The sequence below is a fragment of the Pectinophora gossypiella genome, chromosome 3 (genome assembly GCF_024362695.1).
Source record: "Pectinophora gossypiella chromosome 3, ilPecGoss1.1, whole genome shotgun sequence".
NCBI lineage: Eukaryota > Metazoa > Arthropoda > Insecta > Lepidoptera > Gelechiidae > Pectinophora > Pectinophora gossypiella.
This window is the reverse complement of record NC_065406.1, coordinates 7,458,278-7,483,056: the sequence shown is the minus strand read 5'-3', so window position 1 is coordinate 7,483,056 and position 24,779 is coordinate 7,458,278. Positions and strand designations below refer to the sequence as shown.

The 24,779-nt window shown below is 36.3% G+C and overlaps 1 protein-coding gene across 3 annotated transcripts in view; it reads right to left on the bottom strand.

Moving 5' to 3' along the window:
* The window catches only part of LOC126381762 (b(0,+)-type amino acid transporter 1-like), a 29,356-nt gene extending 5,411 nt beyond the window's left edge, over nucleotides 1-23,945 (bottom strand). Inside the window, exons 1-8 of one of the 3 annotated variants that reach the window (XM_050031236.1) lie at nucleotides 23,826-23,945; nucleotides 6,751-6,860; nucleotides 4,871-4,967; nucleotides 3,929-4,030; nucleotides 2,350-2,456; nucleotides 1,784-1,919; nucleotides 820-945; nucleotides 300-447 (exon numbers count right to left, since the gene is read on the bottom strand). In XM_050031236.1, coding sequence (XP_049887193.1) covers nucleotides 300-447; nucleotides 820-945; nucleotides 1,784-1,919; nucleotides 2,350-2,456; nucleotides 3,929-4,030; nucleotides 4,871-4,967; nucleotides 6,751-6,860; nucleotides 23,826-23,865 — 866 coding nt within the window. In that variant the 5' untranslated portion in view covers nucleotides 23,866-23,945. Of the gene's footprint in view, nucleotides 1-299; nucleotides 448-819; nucleotides 946-1,783; nucleotides 1,920-2,349; nucleotides 2,457-3,928; nucleotides 4,031-4,870; nucleotides 4,968-6,750; nucleotides 6,861-12,088; nucleotides 12,426-13,024; nucleotides 13,709-23,825 lie in introns of those variants that run through there. The other 2 variants (XM_050031235.1, XM_050031237.1) reach the window with 2 other exon arrangements.
* Nucleotides 23,946-24,779: the final 834 nt, after the last annotated feature.

Genomic DNA, 24,779 nt, shown 5'->3' with positions numbered 1-24,779 from the left:
TCAACCCTGGTGTCAGGGTTATTATTGAGCCGCCTAAGTCCCTGACATTACTCACGTAACGACTACGAACTCAGTAAGTAGGAACCGGGACCAACGGCTTACCGTGCCTTCCGAAGCACGGATCATTCTACTTTCGGACAATCAGCATGTAATCTCCTAACCAAACCAGGGTTCACAAAGTGATTTTTGTGATGTGTCTCCTCCGGGATTCGAACCCGGGACCTCCGGATCGTGAGCCCAACGGTCAACCACTGGGCCGAGAAGGCCGTTAATATTTCACATAACAAAAGTTGACTTACCTGGATGGATTCTTTATTTCCTCAGTGACATAGTTGAGGTTATTCCAACCGTCGTAGGCCCACAGGCCGGTGTAGAATGCAGTGGCAATGTTGCCCAGAGTCGCCGTACTACTGGCGAAGTTTGGCTCCTGTAAATGTCGCGTATTACCTGCACCATACGGACACAACCACCTGTCAGTCTGTATACGCAAATATTTACATCCCATTACGACTAAATGATTGGGTACTAATGCGAATGCCCGTGAATGTCGTGAGTTGATGGATAGACCTTTTATGTACGATGTAGATAAACATGATTATGATCGCTGCTTGATATAATTTTGATCGTCATAAAATTTGAATGTCACAAATGTACTCTAAAATGTCATAAATGTACACTAAATGTCAAAATGTTCGCTAAAATGTACTTTAAGACGTCATAAATGTACTATAAAACATCACAATGGTCTCTAAGATGTCATTAACAAGTGATAATATAATGAAAATTGACTACAAGGTTGCAGTCTGTAGCGTTTATTACCTAATATCAGTTTGTAAGCTCCGCCGCACACGATGATGGCTATCGCTACCAGTTTAGCTGCCGTGAAGATGTTCTGCACGTTGGTCGCCAGGTTCACGCTGTAGCAGTTCACCGCTAATATCATTACTAAAAAGAAAAAGAAGTACGTTAATGTAAGTAAATAATTTGAAAAAGAGAGTTCAAGTCCTCATTTAAATTTAGAACTAGAATATTATAGTCGGAATGATATTATTAATTTAACATTTAGCGTCGTTGGCTATAATAATGTCAAATAATAGAGTACATTGAAAATTTCATACAAAAGACATCAACGAGGGCTCTTTCTGTCAATATTATATTAATAATTAAGTAATATTATTTTCATACGTTAGACAACGTTAGTGCGAGCGAGACAGGTAGTTCGTGCGTGCTCTCCCTTATTTATTTATTTACCTATATACATAAAATCACACCTGTATCTCTATAGAAGTGAGCAGAATATATTAAAGTAAGAAAAAAACATATTTATTGGTGATCAAGGTCTTATTTAGGTATTATTTAGAGAAATCGCCAATCTAAAGAAAATTGCACCAGCGATAAGTGAACGTTCTCTAACTGGATATGTGACTGGGTCAAAGATAAATTATAAAATGCTAAACTAGAAATAGATGGCGGTCTAAGATGACCAAAAATCAATCTCATTCTACTTTTCTACTTATTTTCGAATTTTATTCATGAACTAAGTAATAATGAGTACGACGTTTGACCGCTTTTATTGACTATGTCACAGGGCAGTATTTCCATTCAAACTCCAAAGAAAAGTATCGTTTTGATGTTTCGTAAGAAGTATCTCATTTGACTACGTTGTCAAGTATCCTAATTAAGTACAACAATAACGTCTCAAGTTCTGTGTCACAGCAATGAAACGTATTTTGTCACATTTAAACGATTAATTGGTTGACAAATCGACCTGGAATCAACTTACCAATGGATATGACCGCGACCAGTTTGACGAGGGCATCCGGCGGTTCACACTCCGACACAAACGGTTCCACTGCGTACTTAGCGAAACTCAAGCAGATTATTGCCATTTGCGAAGGCTTCAGTACCAATGTAGACACCTAGAAATTAATAATAGGAAGTCATTCTTCTATAAGTAGAAGTAAATTTCATTTTGGTAACTCGTTAATTAGTAGTTCCTGACGACTGATGAACAATGATAGCGCATTGACATACTTGAGAATAATGCGATAGAATTAGACAATAAAGTCACCATGCTACACATAAGAAGTAGGTACCTTTAATAATAATCAATAGATAATTACAATACTTATGATGATAGAAAGGAATCTACAGACTTTGAATAAAGTTACTGAATAGTAACTAGTAAGTAGTAGTAATAAAGTGCGATGTTTCAAGTTGCCGATCAGTTAAGATACAAGCGATGCTAATCTAGCTATATGTGCGTTCATCGAAAATTATCTCACCGCGACCGTACAGCTAGTGTATACGACAACGTTAGCGATGGGAGTAGTGTTGTAGGTCAGTTACCCAAGAGAAGAGGAACGCCGGCGGCCCCCCGAACGCGTCCATGAAGTAAGCGTATTCAGCACCTGAAGACGTGTTCATTGTCCCCAACTCCGCGTACGCGAGCGCCCCTGGATAAAGCAATATCATTTCATGAGCAATACCATGCAATTTAGAACCCTGTCGCATTACCATATTCGACATTCAGTAAGATTTACAGATCAATTTGTCAATAAAGTTAATGTGACATGGTACTAAAGCATATATCCATATTAATACTCGTGTCCATACTACATTGGTGTGAGCAAAGCCACAAGTCATCATTAAGAGCTACAGTGTTAGGAGACCAACCTAATAAGATGCCACTCGTTCGTTACCAACATCTTATTACTTAGGTACTATGTATAAGTGTAATTTTTTTTACTTCTTAGTTGCTATAACTCTCTCTGTTTTTTTCTCACAATAAATGACGTTATAACATACTTAGATCTGATATACGGAAATAAATGTTTATTATTTTTACGATAGTGTACGAACATCGAGCAATCTTGCATATACTTACTGTAACGTATAAGAAACATCAGCAAATTAATAGCCTGGCCTCATTTCATTTCTGTTGGTAAGCGATTTCTGAGATTTAAAACTAGGCAGGTGTTAGTTATTTATCAGAATAATAGGCAAGAATGTGCTCTAGATGTTGTTAGCGTTATTTTAGTAGGAATATGTTACTTCTTTGACCTATGTAAGTCACATATAAAAGTGATGTCCGACCAAATTAATTAAGTTATTTAGGTTATGCTTTCTGTCGTCCAACTGTAATTTATTGGAAGTATATGCTCGGTGTAGTCAAAAAACGCTCTTATTGCAAATGTTGGTTGTGTTATTATTAAGGAACTTGCAATTTGAATAATTTCATATCATACTTAATTGCTTTTTATGTCAGCAAGGGCTGTTTACTAATTTCGTACTCTCGTAAAAGTCGTAAATAAAATTTAATTAAAATGCGGGTACGTACGTTTTTGTTTGCAAAGTCTCTACTCTCTATACTCCCACTCAGATTAATATAATAAGTAGATAATACTTACTACGTATATCACAGCAAAAAGTAATATGTCCTTGTATATGTCAACACATGAAACACTTCATGTCCACTTATGTGAAGATAATACTTATAATAAACAAGCAATCTCCATCAGCATTTTATTTGTTATGTTCTTAATGCCTGATAAACAGTGTAAAGTACAATAAAATTACAATCTATAGATATCTATAAATTTGACTTGTTTCTTGCTGTATTGTGTTACAAAATTATACACAATACAGATTATCATATCTATCTACTAGTGGACGCCAAAATCAAAGGAGGCTGCAGATTGTCCTAATGACGACTTGTGGCTCCACAAGTATAATACAATCTACCTCGGTATTATAATTAGAATCTAGGTATACTGAATTGGGTGCTATTGGAAAATATATAATCCGTTCAGCCGCTATCTTCCCGAATGTAAAAATCTACAGAGGGAGTGTGCCCTATCTAATATGATAGACCATTGGCATTGGATTATAATTATGTAGGTACTTATATCAAGGTGCATTGTCTTACCTAGCAACGAGAGCAGGCCACATGCCATCCATATGATGAAGCTTATGCCCACTGAGCCCGTGCGCTCCAAAAGCCCAGAGGGCGAGACGAATATTCCTGATCCTGAAATAAACAGCCAAATTATTATATTAAAATAAATATTTTTTATGCGCCATATTGTTGCCAGTCACTGTTAGTGGACAGTCACTAGTGACTATTATCGTAAGTAACTAATAATGGATTATGAATATTTCTAACTGTAGTACAGAACCTCAGCTCTATACCATTTTGAACAATGTTTTCAGAAGTTGAAAAGACCTTTACATTCGTTGAAACTGTTGAAAGCATCGAACCACAGATAATAAAGTAAGATCGCTATAAACCCCTTGAGTGTATCCAGGAGACTACAGGTACCCAGGATTGGATGAAGTTCAATAGTGAATGACATTATGAACACTTTACCTACAGTAAATAAAGTTTCAAATGAGTTAATTAATGGAAAATCCGTGTTTGTTTGCCTTACTTTAAGTTAAATTTATTCAGTGGTAGGTACCTATTAACTTAGTAAATGACGTTATGTCCAGTATAAATACGAATAAGCATGTGACCGGTACTAGCACGCTTAGAAGTGTACAATTTGTCACGGTTTTCTCAATCTTTATCCTCTGACACATCTTCTTATAAGTATGTACCTACATTTTGACATGGGTTGCGTTTTTCTTTTGTATTACGAAAGTATGTGCTCGTGCTGAACCCCAAAGAGATTAACATTACATCAAACCCACATGACAATGCTTGAGTTTAACGATCAGTACAGGTCCAAACTATTAGATTAACGTGCTCTTCGAAGCATAAATAATGTGAAATGATTAAAGTCCACTGCACGTGTACGTTATAATTATCATCTGTAAGAGGTTCCGTATTTCTTTTATTTTTTACTTAATCTGAAAACAAGATACTGACCTATCATGGTACCGACGATTAGAGCCACCCCACTGAAGAGTCCCACCCGTCTCTTGAGGTGAACAGGGTCGTCCGCAGCTGCGTCCGACCCCTCCAACTGCAACAACCACAGCGTTTATAATTACTAATATTCATAAAATACCTTTAACACCAATAAAACAAAAACGAGGCGCGGGTTCGAAACCCGGTAACTGGCTCGACCATTATAGACGGTAATACGTTTCATCACTTATCACCTTGGAAGCTCGAACAGGTGTGGGTACATAGTTCATCTTGTGATGGATGTCTGACTACCCCATTGGGATATTGTCGTAAGCTTATGTTCTTGTATTACGTTGTAAAACCAATTCAAATTAATTTATGTTCACACCTCTCTGAACCACTATAGGTGGATGTTCTATTCTACTTCATAATGTCGTTTGACTGATAACACCAAAATACTGATATCACTCTCAGTTATTGAATTTTTCTAATAGACCATCTACTTGATAGATTGGGTAAATAGAACTGTTTTTCATGGCACATAAATTATGATGAAAAGTTAATGCGCGTTGATGTCTTTTGTTCGCTATGCAATTTCCCGTAATAGGCTACTTGACAACCTAGTCAAATAAGATACTTTTTATGGAAATACTGTCCTGTGTCGTCATCATTAAAAGCCGTCAAATGTCGTACTCATTGTGACTTAATTTATAAATAAAATTCGAAAATAAGTCGAAAAGTAAAATAAGATCGATTTTTGATCATGTTAGACTATTATAATTTTATAATTTATCTTTGACCCAATCAAATACCCTATCGTCATACTTACCATAAAATAATAACAAAGACGTAAAATAGCAAACCAGGATCTCATTTCTGAAATTTATACACGGTTTTAGTGACATCGTAAAGAAAACTTTAAGGGATGATTCAGGCCATGATTCTGAGTCGATATCAAGTGGAATTTTCCATCGCAAAAGTATGGAACGGAAAATAATTTAAAAATCACTAAAATTTTCATGAATTTTCCGACAGGAAAATCCACTTGAAATCAACTCAGAATCATTGTACTGAATCATCCCCCTTAGTATTCGTTACGATATCACTAACAACCTATCTACTTGTATGTACTTGTACAGAGTGTAAGTGACATCATAACAAATATTGAGGGGGATGATTCAGCTCATTGTTTTTGCGTTAATATCAAGTGGAATTTTCTATCGCAAAAGTATAGTATTTAAAAAAAAAAAGTAAAATATACATTAATTTTACTGCGGAAAATTCCACTTGATATTAACTCAGAATCTGGTCTGAATCATCCCTCTTAGTATTCGTTACGATGTCACTAACATCCTGTATAATATCAAAAAGATCGCTACAAGGAATTTTCAAAAATTAATAAATGCGTAATTAGATAGTTAAGCCTCTCAGTCTCGACCTTAAGCCTCCTTGTCTTGCCTTTGGTCGGTGAAGCTCTGAGATACTTCAATTTTATCTTTCATCAATGCAGACGATCCAATCGATAGCGGAGAGGCTATGCACATACCTACTTTTATAATTCGAGTGCGGTCGAGCACTCATTCAAATAAGTTTCCGTCCTCCCTAGGGACATCATCGTATTTTCTCGACTACTTCTGATAGATAATAAGATTTAAAAGTTAAAAGCCTAGGAAAATTTTATACAAACAACCAACCCTTTTAAAGCTGGTAGAGTGCACCAGAATTTGATTATCCTTGTATCCCTCTTGCATTCGAATGCTGATGTGATAGATATTTTTTTGTGTGCGTTTTAGCATCCATGGTAAGCCATCATTTACAATTCGAATCAGTAGATAGTGCTGCGTTCGGGCAGGATAATGTAAGACTGGTATATATGCGAAGGGTATGTGAGAGTGTACCTTGTCTCCTGGGTTGATGTTGCCGTCGGCGAGCGCTCCCGTCGCGCCGTCTTCGGCGTCGCAGCCGGCGGAGCACCCGCGCCATACCAATCCGCCTTCGCGTGCGCTCCCTGTAACACAAACATTATGTTTAGTACTTGTAACATATGCCAATTGTTACCTAAACTTGAATTAAATTGTTGCTATAACTGGAGTAGCTAAGTATACTACTCTCTACACAATTCCTGCTATAAGTAAATCTGTCAAAATATTGATGATGATGAAAATATCTATGGGAGAGCTTCAAGATATGTTGAGATTCTGTACATACTTAACTCGAAGTTGAGCTCTTATATAATTCGGACTGTAAAAATCATTAGTTGAAGTGGCAGCGAACTTATTAATTCTATGAAATGGCAGTCGGAAAAGACCACCTAATGCTCCAGTAAAAACCGCGCATTAGGTAGCGCTATACGAGTAAAAGGTTTCGCCTTAGACCTTAAAAGAGATGAGAGTGAATGCATAAAAGAATGAGGAAAGCTTTTAGGAGACGTTTCCAAAATGTGGACAAAAAGTTGTTACAAAGCTTTTCGGTTACAATTTAATATTAGGAAGTTATGTAGGCAGGTAAAATTCCGTTATATATGTTACCGGCCAAACCCGATTTTAGGCCAAACTAGTTTTGCCTAGGCTAAACTAGTTCATCCTATGTGCGATCGGATAAACCGGTACAGACTAGGCCAAACTGGTCTGTCCTAAGGGTGATAGGAGAAACTAGTTTATCCTAGGAGGAACTAGTTGAGCCTAATAAAAATAAGTTCACTTCAGGATAAACTAGTCTGGCCTAGTCTATACTAATATTTCCTAGTCAGAAATGTTTAAAGTCGGCGCCGTATTTACCTGGACTAGAATGACAGTTATGTTTTAAGCAAAAGTAGTCTTTACGAACGAGACACAAAGTGTATAATGCGTTGTGTTCATTGTCGAGCCATACTTATGGCAAAATAAGCTTTGATTGTTCGGTAGTAAAGTCAGGTAGTAAAGTACTTAATTTACAAATTACAAATGATAAATACATCTTGATTTTATAACTAGTATTTCTGGTATTTTATTATTCCCTGTTAGCATAAAATAGGCTAAGCTAACTACGTAGCTTTCTTGACGTGTACCCATTCATAGAAGGCCCAACCAGTTTCTCCTAGGCCAGACTAGTTTATCCTGAAGTGAACTTATTTTTATTAGGCTCAACTAGTTCCTCCTAGGATAAACTAGTTCCTCCTATCACCCTTAGGACAGACCAGTTTGGCCTAGTCTGTACCGGTTTATCCGATCGCACATAGGATGAACTAGTTTAGCCTAGGCAAAACTAGTTTGGCCTAAAATCGGGTTTGGCCGGTAACATATATATTTGATGATATACGCCCATCGTTTTGCATCATCGTAGATACTGACTACAAAGGGGAATTTAAGTAATATTGCAAAGAGCTTATGATAATATTGACTATTATACATATATCTACTGTGTGTCCTCTACGTACCCATGTTAGAATACTTTTCTTGTGATCACGTGGTTATGTTATCAAAGATCGAGTGCAATTAAGGGTATTGTATGGCACGACGTCTCTATAAGCTCTATTCAATGCAGAACAATGCTGCTACGTAGTATATAACTGTATTTTTAGTTTCAGGGGCGGAGACGTGTTTAAAAAACAATCAGAGACACGCCCGCACTGTATTATTTTATAAGAAGGAATGCTATTAATTCCGCTACATCGACGTCATAATTTACATCAATTTTATAGTAAGACGCCCGTCTAGGATTAAAAAGAGTCAAATATACTCGTACCACAACCAGTTGGCAAGAAAGATTGTTATTCGGACATAAACGGTTTAATAGCTAGAGACATAGGCAGTATAGAACGGCGACCGAAATTCTAACTACGACATAACATTATATTATTTAGCATTATTTATTTTCTGTCCAATACGTTCAGTGGAAATTTTTATTTCTGGCTTTAGACATGTTCCAACATAGCATATTAGAACTAAGATCTTTCAAATTCCAATTCAAAAATATCTTTATTCACTAGATAACTTAGTTACACTTTGAATCGTATTTTTTACATAACGTCTCATCCACCTAAAACTACTGCAGCTTCTCCTAACCTGTATAGCCGGGGAGGCGAAGCTGCAAGAAAACACAGAAAAGGGCCCTAGACGTTCTTTAAAATCTGAATGCATGTTACCTACTTATATGCACTTACTATTTATATAACTAAACCTCTGCTTAACCGCATCGGTGTTAGTACTGTGTGAACATATTTCAGCGAACATGTGTCGACCCGGCCTTGCATTTAGGCCTTGAACATCTAGTCTATCTAGACATCTATATTGGCGGTCAATAATGATATGCTGAATGTAGGTTCAATAGTTTTGTTCATTTATAAATAATATAATGAATATAAACACCAAAATTAGCTAGAAAACAGTTTAGAAAACACAGTTTCTTGATTTGAATTATCGACTGTACTTCGATATTTTTCAGGTATTTTACACATTGTTTTAAGTTTACGGGGTGAGTTTATTATCATAATTAAAGCACATAATAACGGGTTCTTACCGCGTTTAAATGGGGATATGAAACGCGGTAAGAAACCGTTATTATGTGCTTTAATTATTTTACACATTCCTAAAAGCAAAATACTAATAAATATCGTCTAAATTGGTGATTTTGTCTTGATAAACACACCAATAACGACAGAAGTGTCAAAAAAACAGCGTAAGAATAACCTTAGGTGCCATGCCAATTACCATTACACTTACCGATTGGTCTCTGATCGTTGCCAAAATATTAGTCCTCAATCGAAACGACATACTTGCGCTTCCTACAGACACTACGTCAGTGTCACCGGCTCCCAAACAACAACGACATTCAATGACCATCCTTCTTTTACCAAGTTATTTATAAATAGATGTTCTTTTTTAAGAGTATTAATGTACCTATCGACAAGTGTCACCATTAGTTGGATGTGAAGAATATTTTGTTAATAAACATTTGAACGTAGCAGGTCTCGCGGGCCGTAAGAAATCATCATCATCATCAGCCGTACGACGCCCACTGCTGGGCAAAGGCCTCCCCCAAGGATCTCCACGACGATCGGTCGGTCTGGTAAAGGTCGCGGGAAGCCGCTGGATGCGGGCAGCGCAGGACCGATCGCCGTAAGAAATACTTAAATATATTTAAATAAAATAAATATAAGCGCAAATATAATCCTATTGGGGTAGTCAGATGTTGTAGTCAGCTGTACCTACAGTTGTGCATACGAGTAGATACCTACACGCATTTCAACGAATTAAAGACAGAAACTCGAGACAATTAGCATACGAAATCATTCTCGCGTTAGATCCAGAGAAAAAGCCCCACGCACCGACTTATTTAGAATTCTTTCGTTACAGTGCTTCATTGGTTGAAGAGTTACAACTTCATTCTTAACACACTTTGCTATACGACTTAGGTATTGTGAAGTGATCAGGTTCTTCCATTTGGATGACGCGTGCGCATGCCGCCGTGTACGGTGTAACGAAGCGGTTCATGTGACACCGGACGCGACAACGTATCAAAACAACGTCTGCTCTATGTCACGTACACCACAACCCCAACTTGAGGAATATAAGTATTTGTCACAAGTACATAGGTAAGCATTTCAAACGAGATTCATATAGAGACTAATATATTTTTGGATAATGACGTAGATGAAGCTCATAGGTTAATAATTTTATTATACACCTTCCTTAAATATTTAATAAAGTTTATTAACACTTTTACTCAAAACTTACTAAGTATACCGCGAGCTAATTAATGACCTTACAAAAACAGACTCCTCTCAAAGTTTAGAAGTTTACGCAACTTGTGTGCGAAAATCAGTAAATATATTTATCCTGACAAAAGATTATACAATGTTGTGCTCGTAATCATGTTTATTGTTGTTGTTTCAAAACTGTTACAAGGCATAACTATTATTAGATGCAACGAGAGATGAGCTAGAAATCTGCAAGTGCAGCGCTAAACATTTCTAGACAGTAAACCTGTCATAAAGATGCCTTGGCCGAAAGAAATATTTTACAGAAAAAGATTTAGGTATCCGAAGTTTACGCAAATGACGCACATAGACAGTCACGTGCGCCACAGGAATATCTCGACTACACAATGTTACACCAGTAAGATTGTTCTACGGCATAACGTTTGCTAAACCGTTAAATATTTAAATAGTTTTTATTTAACTTAAAATAACGTGTTTTTTTTTTAAATGAATGCTCTATTCGCTTAAATAAATGGACTTTTAGCGGCTCATTCTCTTATAGATATATAACTTGAGAGATTAGACTAGATTACCGCGACCCTCACGCTATTCTATCATCATATTATAGGTACCTAATCTACTTTTACGATTATTACGCACTCAAGTGATTCGTTTCACTCACTTCAGCAAACAAAATTGTTCGACTTGAGTTAGTAAAACCCTCATTTTTCTGCTTTTATGTCATCAATATGGCTAACAGGAAAATATTTAAGTACTTACACCAATTAGGTATAAAAAAAACTTTTCGTCCTGTCTAAAGAATAGAACGTTCAATTCAGAAAACGAAATTTATTCAAGTATGCTCAAGTAAGCTCCAAAGCATATCGCAAACTCAAGTTTTCATAACCGCCGGTCCCTTGGCAGAACCAAAGAGTACCCTTTTCCAACATCGACGGCTTTCTACGTAAGTAATCGATAAGTACCTACTTACAAAAATATACATTCAAGTATAATGGACTTCACGAAGAATCGGTGGTACGAATTGCCAACAACTCGATACCATAGAATAAACATTAACACTACGTCAATACATAGAAAATCCATTCGTTGCTGTAGATATTTATTTGGCAAATATGATTTATTATATAGTTGTAGGTACTATATTTGATACTTTAAAACCAAAATCGTCCAAAGTTCATTAGCATGTAAGTAGGTATGATATCAATGATCAGTATAACTGCAATATCCGCTTTCAGGTTTCTAAAGCCGGGAATACCTTATTTACACACATGAATCAGTATACTAGTTTCTACCTACCTATAGGTAACTAACTAAGATTATTAAACAAATTGTAAGGGTAAAATAAAAAAAAAGCGCATTATTCAACACGATGTAAGTGCAATCCTTTTAATATGAAACCTGAAATCGTAAATCTGAAAACTAAGGACTTAATTATGAGTAAGTAATCATTATTAAAAAAAATGCTGAATAAATTGAATATAATTTTAAATTTTACCTATATTTTTTAATAAGTAAGTATTAATAAAGTGCATGCATACCTGCATGGTTCATGTCTCCCACGGACACCAACACAATATAGTGGTCACTCTCGAATGAAACGTTTTAGACAAGTTATTTTCCTCTTAAATATAAACCTCAGACGCTCCTCGTAAGTACCTACACTCATCGTGAACTTGTTTCTAAGAACAGTCTGCAAATTCGCGCGCAGAAACTTACTTTTTCACACTTGTTCCTAAAAGTTACTTACAAAACAATCATTCAGAGAGATAAGTTGGTGTTTGAAAGAAACTAAAGGTCGTGACAATGAAACTACTATGTTACGAGTTAATAACGAGTGTTACTTACATACGACAATATTAAAATCATCTAAGTAATTCTATTCTCGTTAGAATGTAGAGTTACAAATTTAATTTCCTACGTAAGCATGTAAGTGCAAGCAATTTTTAAGTAAGTAAGTATTAAATCTAAAGATAAGGTTTTAAGTCACAATAAGTACATGTATTTTTTTATTAAGTATATAACATTCTTCATTCCTATTTTGGTTATGATGAATGGCGCTTTATCATATTGAGCATTGTTCTTTCAACTTTTTATTATACATTGGTTACATTTGTTTGGACATAAGTACCTAATACAAACAAAGTAAGTGTCACGTGTATAGTCGTAAAAATGGTTCAGGTATTAACTGTTCGGAGGTCCAAGCGATATATTTTATAAATTAAGCTTAAAATGTTAAATACTTATGAAATTATGTACATATTTAAAGTAAAGTAAGTTAATTAGATAGATGTCTAAAGAAACCAGTGACTGTATATTTATAACCAAACAAGGAAAATTTAAATTTTTAAAAAAGGTGACTTTATAAAGTAAAATATTTGTGCAGCTTCCGAACTATTATTGATGAATTAGTAACTAATATAAAGTTAATGTTATGCGTTTGAGTATACATCCAAGGCAGAACTTATGATAGTAACCTTCATCAGTGAATACTGGAGATATGGTGCCATTGTTGAGTTTGTCAGGAGTGTGGTGCGAACCGCGCACCGTGCCCCGCAGGAGGGCCGCCAGTTTCTCGCGCATCGCATCGCACATGCGCCGCGCTCCGCCGACACCGGCGCCGGCGCCGAATAAACCGCCTTCCCGCCTTCACACGCCAACCATCAACACCCGTCGCCAACCAAAATTAAATCGTACTAAATTCAAAATAAATTCCGCGTCGTTACACACGCCCACGAGCCAATCCTGCCTTACCCAATGTCAAACTAACACTCCAACAATATCACAGTATCACGTTTGCAAAACGAACACGTACGATTAATTAGCAACGACACCAACAATTACTGACGACTATATTGCTTACGTTTCGAACTGATACACCGTGACCTTTAAAAAATATGAAAACGCGGAAGTACTTAACTAGCGCAGTTTTGGCGGTTGAGTGAAAATCTGTTATTTATTGCATGAGGTTTGGTTTATAGAGAGTGAGCTGGCTTGATGAATTGCGGGTTGAATTTTTCCGGCGTGGAAAATGTAGCGTGATGTCGGTAGAGATGTGGACGAGGGGCGACGGCGCGGGATGTACTGTCTATTCCCGGCGCGAGCGAGCACGTGGGCGCGGGCCCCGCCGCCGCCGCCCGCGATCAATGGGCGATCCGACACCTGAGCCTCGCGCCCTCTCCACATACCACTCACTACTGTAATGACGCATTTGTCACATAAACAATAACTCCAACCTAACAATCCATTACATGGACATTAACTTTTGGCCACAACTACACGCCTAGAGGACGTCGTAACAATATTGCAATATGCAACTGCGCAATAGTGTACCAAGCATTATAATTGCACCTACCTACTCATTGGGATTCTAGTACTGAAATAGTATAGTTCATTTATAAAACATTACATCTAATTAAGTATAACAGCAGTACACGCAAGCCCAGTTCAGAATCCTAGAAAAAAGATCTTAGTTAAAAAACAAAAACAATTTTCATTTCAAATACTTTTTTCTTCAAAACCCTTTTAAGCTTAAGTAATTGCTAACAGGCCGAAATGATAACATAAAATCGTAATTATAGCCATATGTAAAATAAAGAAATATTTTTATTTTTCTTCAGTATTTCAAATGGCATTACATTTATTTTTTCAAAGATTACGGCCATCAATAAATCTGATTTATTTTGTTTTTATTAAAGGAGAATTTTATAAAAACAAAATAAAATAAAAAAATAACGAAAGAGATTTCATTTCAAGGTTTCTTCATCGAAAGAGGTTGCAATAAGCATTTAAATTACTATAAAATTATTTACTTGAAATATGTTTCTGAAAGGAACACATCTAAAGATGTGTCTTAAAACTATAAAAATATTTATTACTTACATTAAAAATAAAATAGGTACGTGCCTAACTAACTTTTGGACCGGTTTTTATCCAAAAAATAAACTTCGACTACATAAACACACTGTACGTAGCATTGGCACAGAGTATAATTTCACAACTTTGTACCTTATACGAGTAGCAGTTTTTGATTGGTTCAATATCAACTTTATATCTGGAGAATAAAGTCGTATGAAACAATTAGTAAACTGAGCGTCTATCATTTGCCGACGTGAGTAACATGCGATCCTAGCATTTAAATTACTATAAAATTATTTACTTGAAATATGTTTCTGAAAGGAACACATCTAAAGATGTGTCTTAAAACTATAAAAATATTTATTACTTACATTAAAAATAAAATACGTGCCTAACTAACTTTTGGACCGGTTTTTATCCAAAAAATAAACTTCGACTACATAAACACACTGTACGTAGCATTGGCACAGAGTATAATTTCACAACTTTGTACCTTATACGAGTAGCAGTTTTTGATTGGTTCAATATCAACTTTATATCTGGAGAATAAAGTCGTGTGAAACAATTAGTAAACTGAGCGTCTATCATTTGCCGACGTGAGTAACATGCGATCCTAGCATACCAAGCCGAGTGCCTGGCTCTTGTTACCTCCCATTAATTTTATGAGCTAAGTGTATTCAATAGAGATATACGTTTGTTAGTACTATAAACATGAAACTGCGTAAGTACTAAAGTGCATACACATAAACAGTCTAAGTACTAGGCCGTTTGCCACCAACTGGGAGCGGCTTAGAACGGCAATACACATCAGTTTCTTTAATTCAATTCCCTGATCCATGAGGTTGATCTGAATGTCGAAAAGAGTTCGCGTGTTCCAATAAATGTAAATGCACGAAAACCTTTCGCAAGACAAATTAGGTTTATGGATCAGGGAACCGGAGGAAAACCCTCTGATGTGTAGCTATTGCCGCTCGAGGTGTAGTGACTTTTTTTTAAGTGACTTATAGTAGATTGCCGCAGATTTGGAGCGCTGAAGGCTTCACCCGTGCTGTAGTGACATAGTATAAGTGTAATACTTATTTTTCCTTACCTTTCCCTGCCTTGCAATTGTTTTGTTTTCTAATAAATCCCTAGTAGTTAACGTTTTGCAGAAGGCGCTAATGGCTCTTCTGACTAAAAATTATATCTACACGTGGAGTAAACTATTAGTACCTATGCCAAAATAGAGTCTATATAGGAGTCATAAAAGCACAAGTGCCTATCTACTTACTGTGACATAAAGTGGACATAAATCATTCAAGTTTGATTTATAGATTTACAAATAGAAGCTCAGATTGATTTCTGTTTTAGCTATAAGTGCCTTGTTCCTAGTTAGGATCATTAAATGTACCAATTTCCAGGAATGTATTTATAGTACCTACTTAATAATTTTAAATAACTTTTTACAATACATTTTTACAATAAGTACATTTTTTTTATTTCATAAAAATGAATTTTTAATTTCTACTCTCAACGGTTGCACCATTCAATTAGTTTATATATTTGGATAAATACTTTAATTATTATGAAGTGGGATGGCATGTCTATTTTCCTCCTGTTAAGTATTATTACAACCTGAAAGGGAAACTCGTAACATTGTTAGTGCCCGGAGTGCAGGAAAATGTCAAAGGTCACCCACTGAAATTAGATATTCTTAATCTTGATTCACACAGAGCTAGGAAAACGAGACAAGCGGGTCAGAGTTTGTATGAAACCTCCAAGCAATCTTCTTCTATCGTGTGGGTTGTGGGAACCTCAGCAACCCTAGTGTCAGGGTTATTATTGAGCCGCCAACGGTCCCTGGCATGGCTCATGTAACGATTACTCACTTACATCAGTAAGTAGTAACCGGGACCAACGGCTTAACGTGCCTTCCGAAGCACGGATCATCTTACTTTCGGACAATCAGGTGATCAGCCTGTAATGTCCTAACCAAACTAGGGATCACAAAATGATTTTTGTGATATGTCCCCACCGGGATTCGAACCCGGAACCTCCGGATTGTGAGCCTAACGCTCAACCACTGGACCACAGAGGCCGTCAAAGCAATAATCTAAAGAAATAGGTAGATATTTACAATACATTTTTACTGAGGAGCTCGGTGGCGCAGCGGTAAACGCGCACGGCATGCGATTGTTGAAGTTAAGCAACTTTCGCAAAGGCCGGTCATAGGATGGGTGACCACAAAAAAAAGTTTTCATCTCGAGCTCCTCCGTGCTTCGGAAGGCACGTTAAGCCGTTGGTCCCGGCTGCATTAGCAGTCGTTAATAACCACCAATCCGTACTGGGCCCGCGTGGTGGTTTAAGGCCCGATCTCCCTATCCATCCATAGGGAAGGCCCGTGCCCCAGCAGTGGGGACGTTATTGGGCTGGTGATGATGAGGTAGATATTGCTATTTAATAATAAGGCTGCCTATTGTACTCTTTCTATTTCTTTTTGTTTCGTATTTTGTATTTCCTCTTTGTGTACTTAATAAAGTATTTGTTATGTTATGTACGTTTTATAAGAAAATTATAATACAGGACATAAACATAAATAGCCTATTATTCAGACCAAATACTGGGCACAGGCCTCCCCTCAATCAACCGCATGGAGCATGGAGAATAAAGAAAATAATTTCATATTTATTTTCAAAGGTAAGTAAGTACATAGTTATTTCTGTCTCGAATCAATTTCAAAATAATGTACCTGTCATGCGAAATGAAAATAATGGTTTTTCGCACAATGAGACTTAGGTACATGCCCAACCTTTTGAACCATTGACTTAGAAATCAGAAATCAGAATCATTTATTCAACGTAATTATCATGGATAAACTTGTTGAAGGTCAATATAACATTTTTGAATTTACGTCATTTCGCAAGGTTTTATGGCTGAGGAGAAGAAATGACAAGAAACTGCAACAGCAACACATCTTTTAAAAACCAATGAGGGTATACATTACAAGTTATTTAATAACTAGAGATACATTTTTATAATTTAAGTAAGTAGTCATTAATCTTATAATAAGCTTTTTTACATAAAGTAAGCTTCACATGAACTTTAAATTTATTTTCTGACTACTTAATTTAAAATATTATCTGGTATTTTATTGTAGATTTTTTCGCGCTTACGCATCTATGTTTTGAAGCCTATAAAAAATATGTGGATGCGTGAAGACCATAAGACTTACAAATTCAATTACCTAAGTTATTAAATTTACGATTTACGATTGAACTGCGTCACACAAATCCAAGAAACTACAGTACATCTTACAGTACGCAATTGACCCGAATTTTAAATATAGCGGGGACCTAATTACAAAGAAACTTCATAAAATATTTCAACCTAGTAATTTGCCGTGTCGTAGCAGGTCAGTTACCTGCGACCAGATAGGTATTTCTGTAGGTACCTATTTATATTAGGGGGTGGAGCACTGGGGACAGTCTGTCGCCCGCAGGATCCGCTTGCCCTTCAAACAACCTTAGCCAACTTCTGAACTTCGCTCCTTTGGTTTTTGCTTTATTTATCTTGTATAAACCAAGATTGATACTGTACGTACGGAAGATGTATCCTTATTACCTAGTTAAACGTGAATTCTAAAAAAATATTTAAGAATAAGATGTATTTTTCGCAAAAACTTACAGTATAGTTGCCTGTAGGTACCTATTTTACAACATTTGAACATATTTCATCATATTTATACAAAAATATTACTCACTCTGATATGCGTTTATTAGGTACGAGCCCCTAATTTTCACATTAAACACACTTTTATGACGTTTGGTCTCGAAAACGTGCCTGAATATTTATGGTAATAAGTACTTGATTCACAGCCCACAATGAGCTGTGTTTACTAAATACAGGATTTTAACTCTGATCTAAGCAAAACGTGACTGATTCTTACCTATTATTCGATATTTTCTTACTGCAAATATAATGCAAGCAACCGATTTTCTAAGCATTATAAAACTATATATATAATTACATATATTTATAAAAAAGAAATACAAAGACTAATCTTATCTTTGTAAAAGAAGAGTTAAGTACATAAAAATTGCCAAAATTCCACGCTTGAATACCAAAAGTACGTGTTGCAGAGATGCGCGTATTATAATTAGACTCGACCGTCAGTTATTCTGAGATTGCCATCGACGTCACATGACAGCGTATACAATGAAACTTATTTAAAAACTTCAACATTGGGGTATTGTGCAAATTTTCACACTTAGTATCTGGTAGAGTCATTGATTGAGACCAAATATTCCATGGGCTAATTAGTTGTATCGTAGAACAAGCCTCGTTGTAGTAAATTGACAATTAACGAGATGGCACGCTCGTGTTGGCGGTAGGTATGCTCCGTTTATTGATTCATAGCCCTGGAGTCTGAAGGTGACCTTCACGTTTCAGGGCTCCTGCATCTTCTCGCTGAAGATGTGACGTCCTCGCTTAATAGAATATCTTCCCAGCAGCGCGAATCAGCGTCGAGGAATCAATAATTTCCACGCATGCGTCACGATGACTTTAAACGTCTTTGGGAACTGAACAGCGTAGGCGGCTGATTGTTTCATAGGGAAATTGATTTATAAACTCATGTAAACATTTTTATCGACTATCAGTATTATAATTTTTTCGCCGCTTTTTCTATCAGTTCGAGATATATTAAGATTCGCAACCGCTACGCATTTATATAAAACAAAAATGTGTCTCTCTTTGAATAAAATGTTGCGTATGCAAATATTGGAACAAAAAAAAGATTTGACTTTAGAAACCTTAATTATTAAAATTTATGGATATTTATTTACCTATACGCTATTTCGGGCTTTAGTGGAATACTCTTATTGAAGACCTATTACATCAAAAAGATTAGCTCTATTTGAAAATTTATACATAACAAATTACTTAGTAACTTTATATAATATCAGTACTTTTCTGAATATTATATTGCATTATAATATTAAAGCAGGTAATCTAATTACCCGGCGAACATGAATGAAGGCTTTGGTGTTAGTGGAAAAGCGAAATTCCGTAGTAGCTGCCTACCCCAACGGGAAATGAGCGTGATCTTGTTTGTATGTGTAATCAAATTACAGTCTGCTCTTATTCATCTAACAAGCAAAAATATAGAGTTAGAGATCATAGAAGACTAACGTAGTATTATTATTCCTTATTCTATGCTAACGTGTAGAGTTCGAAAATTATGATTCTCTGCCAACCAGTATGTTGGTAAGTATAATACAGGGTGTTAGCGGCATTGTAACGAATACTGATGGGGATGATTCAGACCGTGCATCTGAATTAACATCAAGTGGAATTAATTAACAGCCCAACTCAATATTATGTAAGTATGTTACCCGTAACCGCACGGCATTAATCCCTATTGAGACGGAATTTCCACGTATCGCAGATTACTAAAATATTTATTTACTTATTTATTTATTTATTTACCAAAACTTAAAACTACATTACAGGACCATCCTAATCCGATAGTACAGCACTTATATCTACTTATGACAAATAACACAATACATACAAGGTAGCTTTTTCAAATTCGCTCAGACTACAAACAAATAAGTCGATCCTGGTTGCAACCTCATTGAGTGTGTGCAGCGCGCGGATTAAAGGCAATTTGTTAAGCAGGTTGGTGCGGCCCCGCGGCACTGCCAGCAATTTTGGTTGCCGCCGTCGCTCCACGTAGTTATTCGGCACACACAAACAAAGCTATATTATTTAGGAACTAGTAGCACCCCAATTAAAGACGGCACCGGGAGCGAACCCAGCTAACGATATTTTATAATGTTCGAGTTTGTATGCACTAGGTTACCTACCCTGAAATCCACCGCGGCGGCGGCGGCGCGCAGCCTTGCTGCCATATCTCATTTTTGACAAGACTTACTAAATGTATATATTAGTGCGACAGGGTTCAGAAGTAGGTACATAGCTGCTAATGTCACCTAAAGTATCGTACGGTCACGAGCATTAATATGTATACACTTTGGTATCATGTCACATTAACTTTTTTACAAATTGAACTGTAAGTCTCACTAAATATCAAATATGTTAGTGCGACCGAGTTCTAAAGTGGGTACATTATATTGCTCATGACTGTACACAGATGAGAAATACATATTGTGTACAATTTAAGCATTAATGATTGTACGTACCTATAGCCGGAGCCTTATAGGTAATCAATCAAAACATTCGTTCAGTCAATGACTTCACGTGCGGACAATTATTGAAAGACGTTTCTTTCATGATTGTTGTCACGAGATACTATAATGTCCACGTATTGATATTCACTGTACTGTTATGTATGTTAATGGATCTATTAATAAGAACTACTGTAATGGAGATACCACAAAGACTAATTAATGGAGTATCATAAGCGTTAGTCGACTTGTTCTGTAGGCACGGTATGATATCAGCTGGAAGGCATCTATGTGTATTCTTTACTCCCAGTACGTAGGTACAGTAGAGAAGATTTATTTCAGTAAAAGATGCGACGTAAAAATATGTTAGACATCATTTTACTCTTCCCGTAACCTTTACCTAATCCTCTATCAATTGTAATAATTTCAGTTTCAATAAAAGCGCCCAGACTAATCTAATCTACTCAATAAAATGATACAGGCGGAATTATTTTGGTAGGTATAAGGACAAATATAGTTGCGAGGATTTTGATGCCATAAAGTGAATCACGATTGATATCGATAAGGCAATTATGAGAAATGTAAATGGAATTAAATAATTTACTTCACGAATCAGTAGTTTATCATTATTTTTGTAGAGTCGCCGCATTATAACACAATTGTGAGTGATCACATTACAATTACTCAATAATCTCACGTAAGATTTGAACCAATAACATTTTTTGAACAAGCCCGATTTGTCTCTGTTAGGGAAATAGTACACAATAATGTTAACGATATGACTAGCAAAGTGTGATAACGGAAAATTCGGTGAAAGTACCTACAAGAAAATTGGTCAGCATGTAGAGCATGTGATGTGATAGTGGAATTACGAAAGCTATTTATAGGGCTAATAATAGTAAAAGGGTTGGCAGAGAAGGCAATATCGAGGATACTTACGTCGACCAAATTGGAGACGTACTTCAGAAAAGCTCGATAATGTGGTGTACCAACAACCGACGAGCGTATAAAACGATGAATCGAAAGTGGTTGAACTAAGAATTATATTAAACCCGGAAAAAGTGCGTAAGAGTAGGTAGGTATTAATAAAACTAGTCATGAACTATGTTAGAGGCCTTTGGCGACTTAAATAATAACCCTTATTAATAATAACCAGAGTTGATGAGATCAGTCATTGATCTCACAACCCACATAGAGAATGAACCTACTTAGTACCAAATATTAGGTCTTGTATTGTGCGTATTCTTGATACGGAAGACGACATGGTCAACCAGACCACAGACACGCTTCGAGTTTCACGCGCCCGAACAATGCTAATAAACAAATTCAATTAGTCAGTGGTAATTTGGCTCGTGTTTTATTTCTACGTGTCTAAAATAGTACTGGACGTGCTCTTATAAGTAAGTAGGTATTTTATTGAGTGTAATAACGTATAGACAATATTTATGTAGGTAGAAAGCTCCGTCCTGGCGCTGATTTGGATGGGAAGCAACTCAGAAATATTTTTTTTTTTTTTATGTAGGTACTTACCTACTTTTCTTAGAATTCAGTCTAATATGTGATTCATAATAACAAATATTCTAAAATTCTTTCTTTCTTTATAAAGTTATAATAATTCCCCCTAAAACAATAGGCTAGTTTCCAACTAGTCATATCAGTTACTTTTTAAGTTTTTACTAAACGTCTAAACACGAAATTACTATGGAATTTGTATAAAAAAGCACACTGTGACGTCATAGAAAAATGTGATAAAATGTCGGACTTATTAAGTAAGTATGTCATATTTCTTGAGTTCAATTCATAAATAAGTTAAATAGAAAAATGAAAATGGTTTTCGTTAGTTTTAGATCTGTCTTTATTAGTAATCAGAATTTCATAATTTATCTTGAACCTAGTACCTACACGACCCATTCGCAAAAATGTAGAGCGGTTTAGAGGCTCAAGCTTGTTGATAGCGCAGCAAATTAATGTGACACGTGCAAATTATTTAAAAAACATTTACAAAAGTGTAAGTACTTATTGCATGTCTTTATTTTATTTTATTTTTTTTCTTTTTTGACGTGACTTATTGTAGATTTGCCGCAGATGGCATTAACTACTTGGCCGGACATGTCTTTATTGAAGCTTTAATTTATAAATAGAATACTTTCAAAAGATTCTCCCCTGCGTCGCGATTGCAAATCATCAAACAAATCGAGCTGTGATGTGACGATAGGTAGGTATGTGAGTGCGGACATAACGACAAGACAAGACAATTTGATTGGTACAACGACACCAATGAATAATGTCGACACAATAGGGGACCTCAATTTGATTTATACTTGCTAGGCTAAAAGAAACATGGCACATAAGACATATGCGCGATATAAATTGCTACGTGACTGTTAAAAGTAGGTTTCTTATTATTCTTATATAGCAAGTTGTTTTCCTTTATACCACTAGAAGCCTGTAGTAGTCTTTATTTAGACTGTTAAGAAAGTTCGACAAACTTCTGAATGTGCTAAAATACTATTTATAGTGTACCTATTGATTTACTATACTTAACCTCCTTTTACAACGTGAGGAACACGAATAGATACTTACTTACTTCTGTAACATATTTCGTATACTCACTTAACCTACTTATAAAATAAATTTAACAAGAAAGCCATAAGGTAAAAGTTTATAGCTATAAATCAGACGGAATTTACATTAAATAACGCCTCGTTTGGTGAAAGGCCTGAGGGTCAACTTGATAAATAATGGCATTAATTTTACGGGCGGGGGCGGACGGGCTGCACGCCAGGGCGGGCGGACGGCTAGCGTGGCGTAGACTGACCTTGAACGACTCGCACCCTTAGTGGCATGCTACCCTATCATTAACATTAAATTGTTTCAATTACGTACTTTGAGCATGACAAAATAAAAATAAACTTACCGTGGTATGTGTTTTAGTTATTTGTAGAAAATTTCATGCCATTTTCAGGCAGAAAAATGTTTTATAGACAGAAAATACCAGTGACATCTATACTACTAATTCCTGCACATACGTACATAATATAATACTACTATAATAGGTGAAACTTTAGAAAATTATATTCCCAACCCTTTGAAATTGCAAAAAAATTAAAGGATATATAAGTACAGCTACCTACATATCTATATAAGAGGTTTCGAACACGTTGTAATTGCATCAGCCTTCCAATTTCCTTCTGACGAAAACTGCGCAAAATTCTTACTGAAGTTGAAGAGTGGGTAAGGAAAAAGGACTTACCGTTACATGCATTCCCTGGCGGCTGTTCATGGTGATGCATTTCTCGAAGCACCGTGTTACGTGTGAAGGATCGCGCCCTTTCATGTCACAGACGAGACTGAAGTGTGGCTCGACTGGCCGGCTGAAACACCGGCGCCCGCTTCCCCTCCCCGCATGCGCGCCACTCACGTTTCCAACTACTTATCTCATAATGAATGGCTCGTTTTACCACAACACCAGCCTCTTGAGGCTTTCGCTTAAGTACTCCACAACATGCTAGTAGCAAAGTTAGAACGAAACTACTTAATATCTTATTAGGCTACGTGGGCAGTTGTTAAAGCCAATAAGAAACTATCCAATTTCGAATTGGAGTGGGTAGGTCTAGGTACCTACCGCTGTCCTACGGGTTCGGTTAGTTATCATAATTTAGCTTTTGAAATCCTGATAGCCCAGTTCGGAGAACGTAGAAACTTATATCATTCTGTCGCGGGTTCGAATTCGGTCCCGGCTCGAGCTCAAAACCACTGAATTGGACTTTATGAATTCAAATTCTTTATTGGATCACAGTAATCAAGTAGTTCCGGGATTTGTGCCTGGGTAATGGCTATAGGCTCGCCCCCTATTATTTACATCGGACTAAAACATAGCTGACGAGTAGAATGTATTACTATAAACCTCTGCCTACCCCTTCACAGATACATATAGACATGATGCTATGTTATGTTTTAAAGCTTTTATAATGTTGATGGTAAATGACTTCGCGGGTCACTTAGGATGCTTTCAGGGACCACCAGTTAAGAAGCGCTGTAAACCGGAAACGAAAGTGGCGCCGCCTTTAATTCTTAAAAACAGGCGTGATACAAATATACTTCATTGGACCAGAACAAGGAAACAGTAAGTAGGTACTAATTTTTATAAAACTTATCCATCTTATTGTAATCTTATTTGTAATCATAGTAGATACAGAACATAATT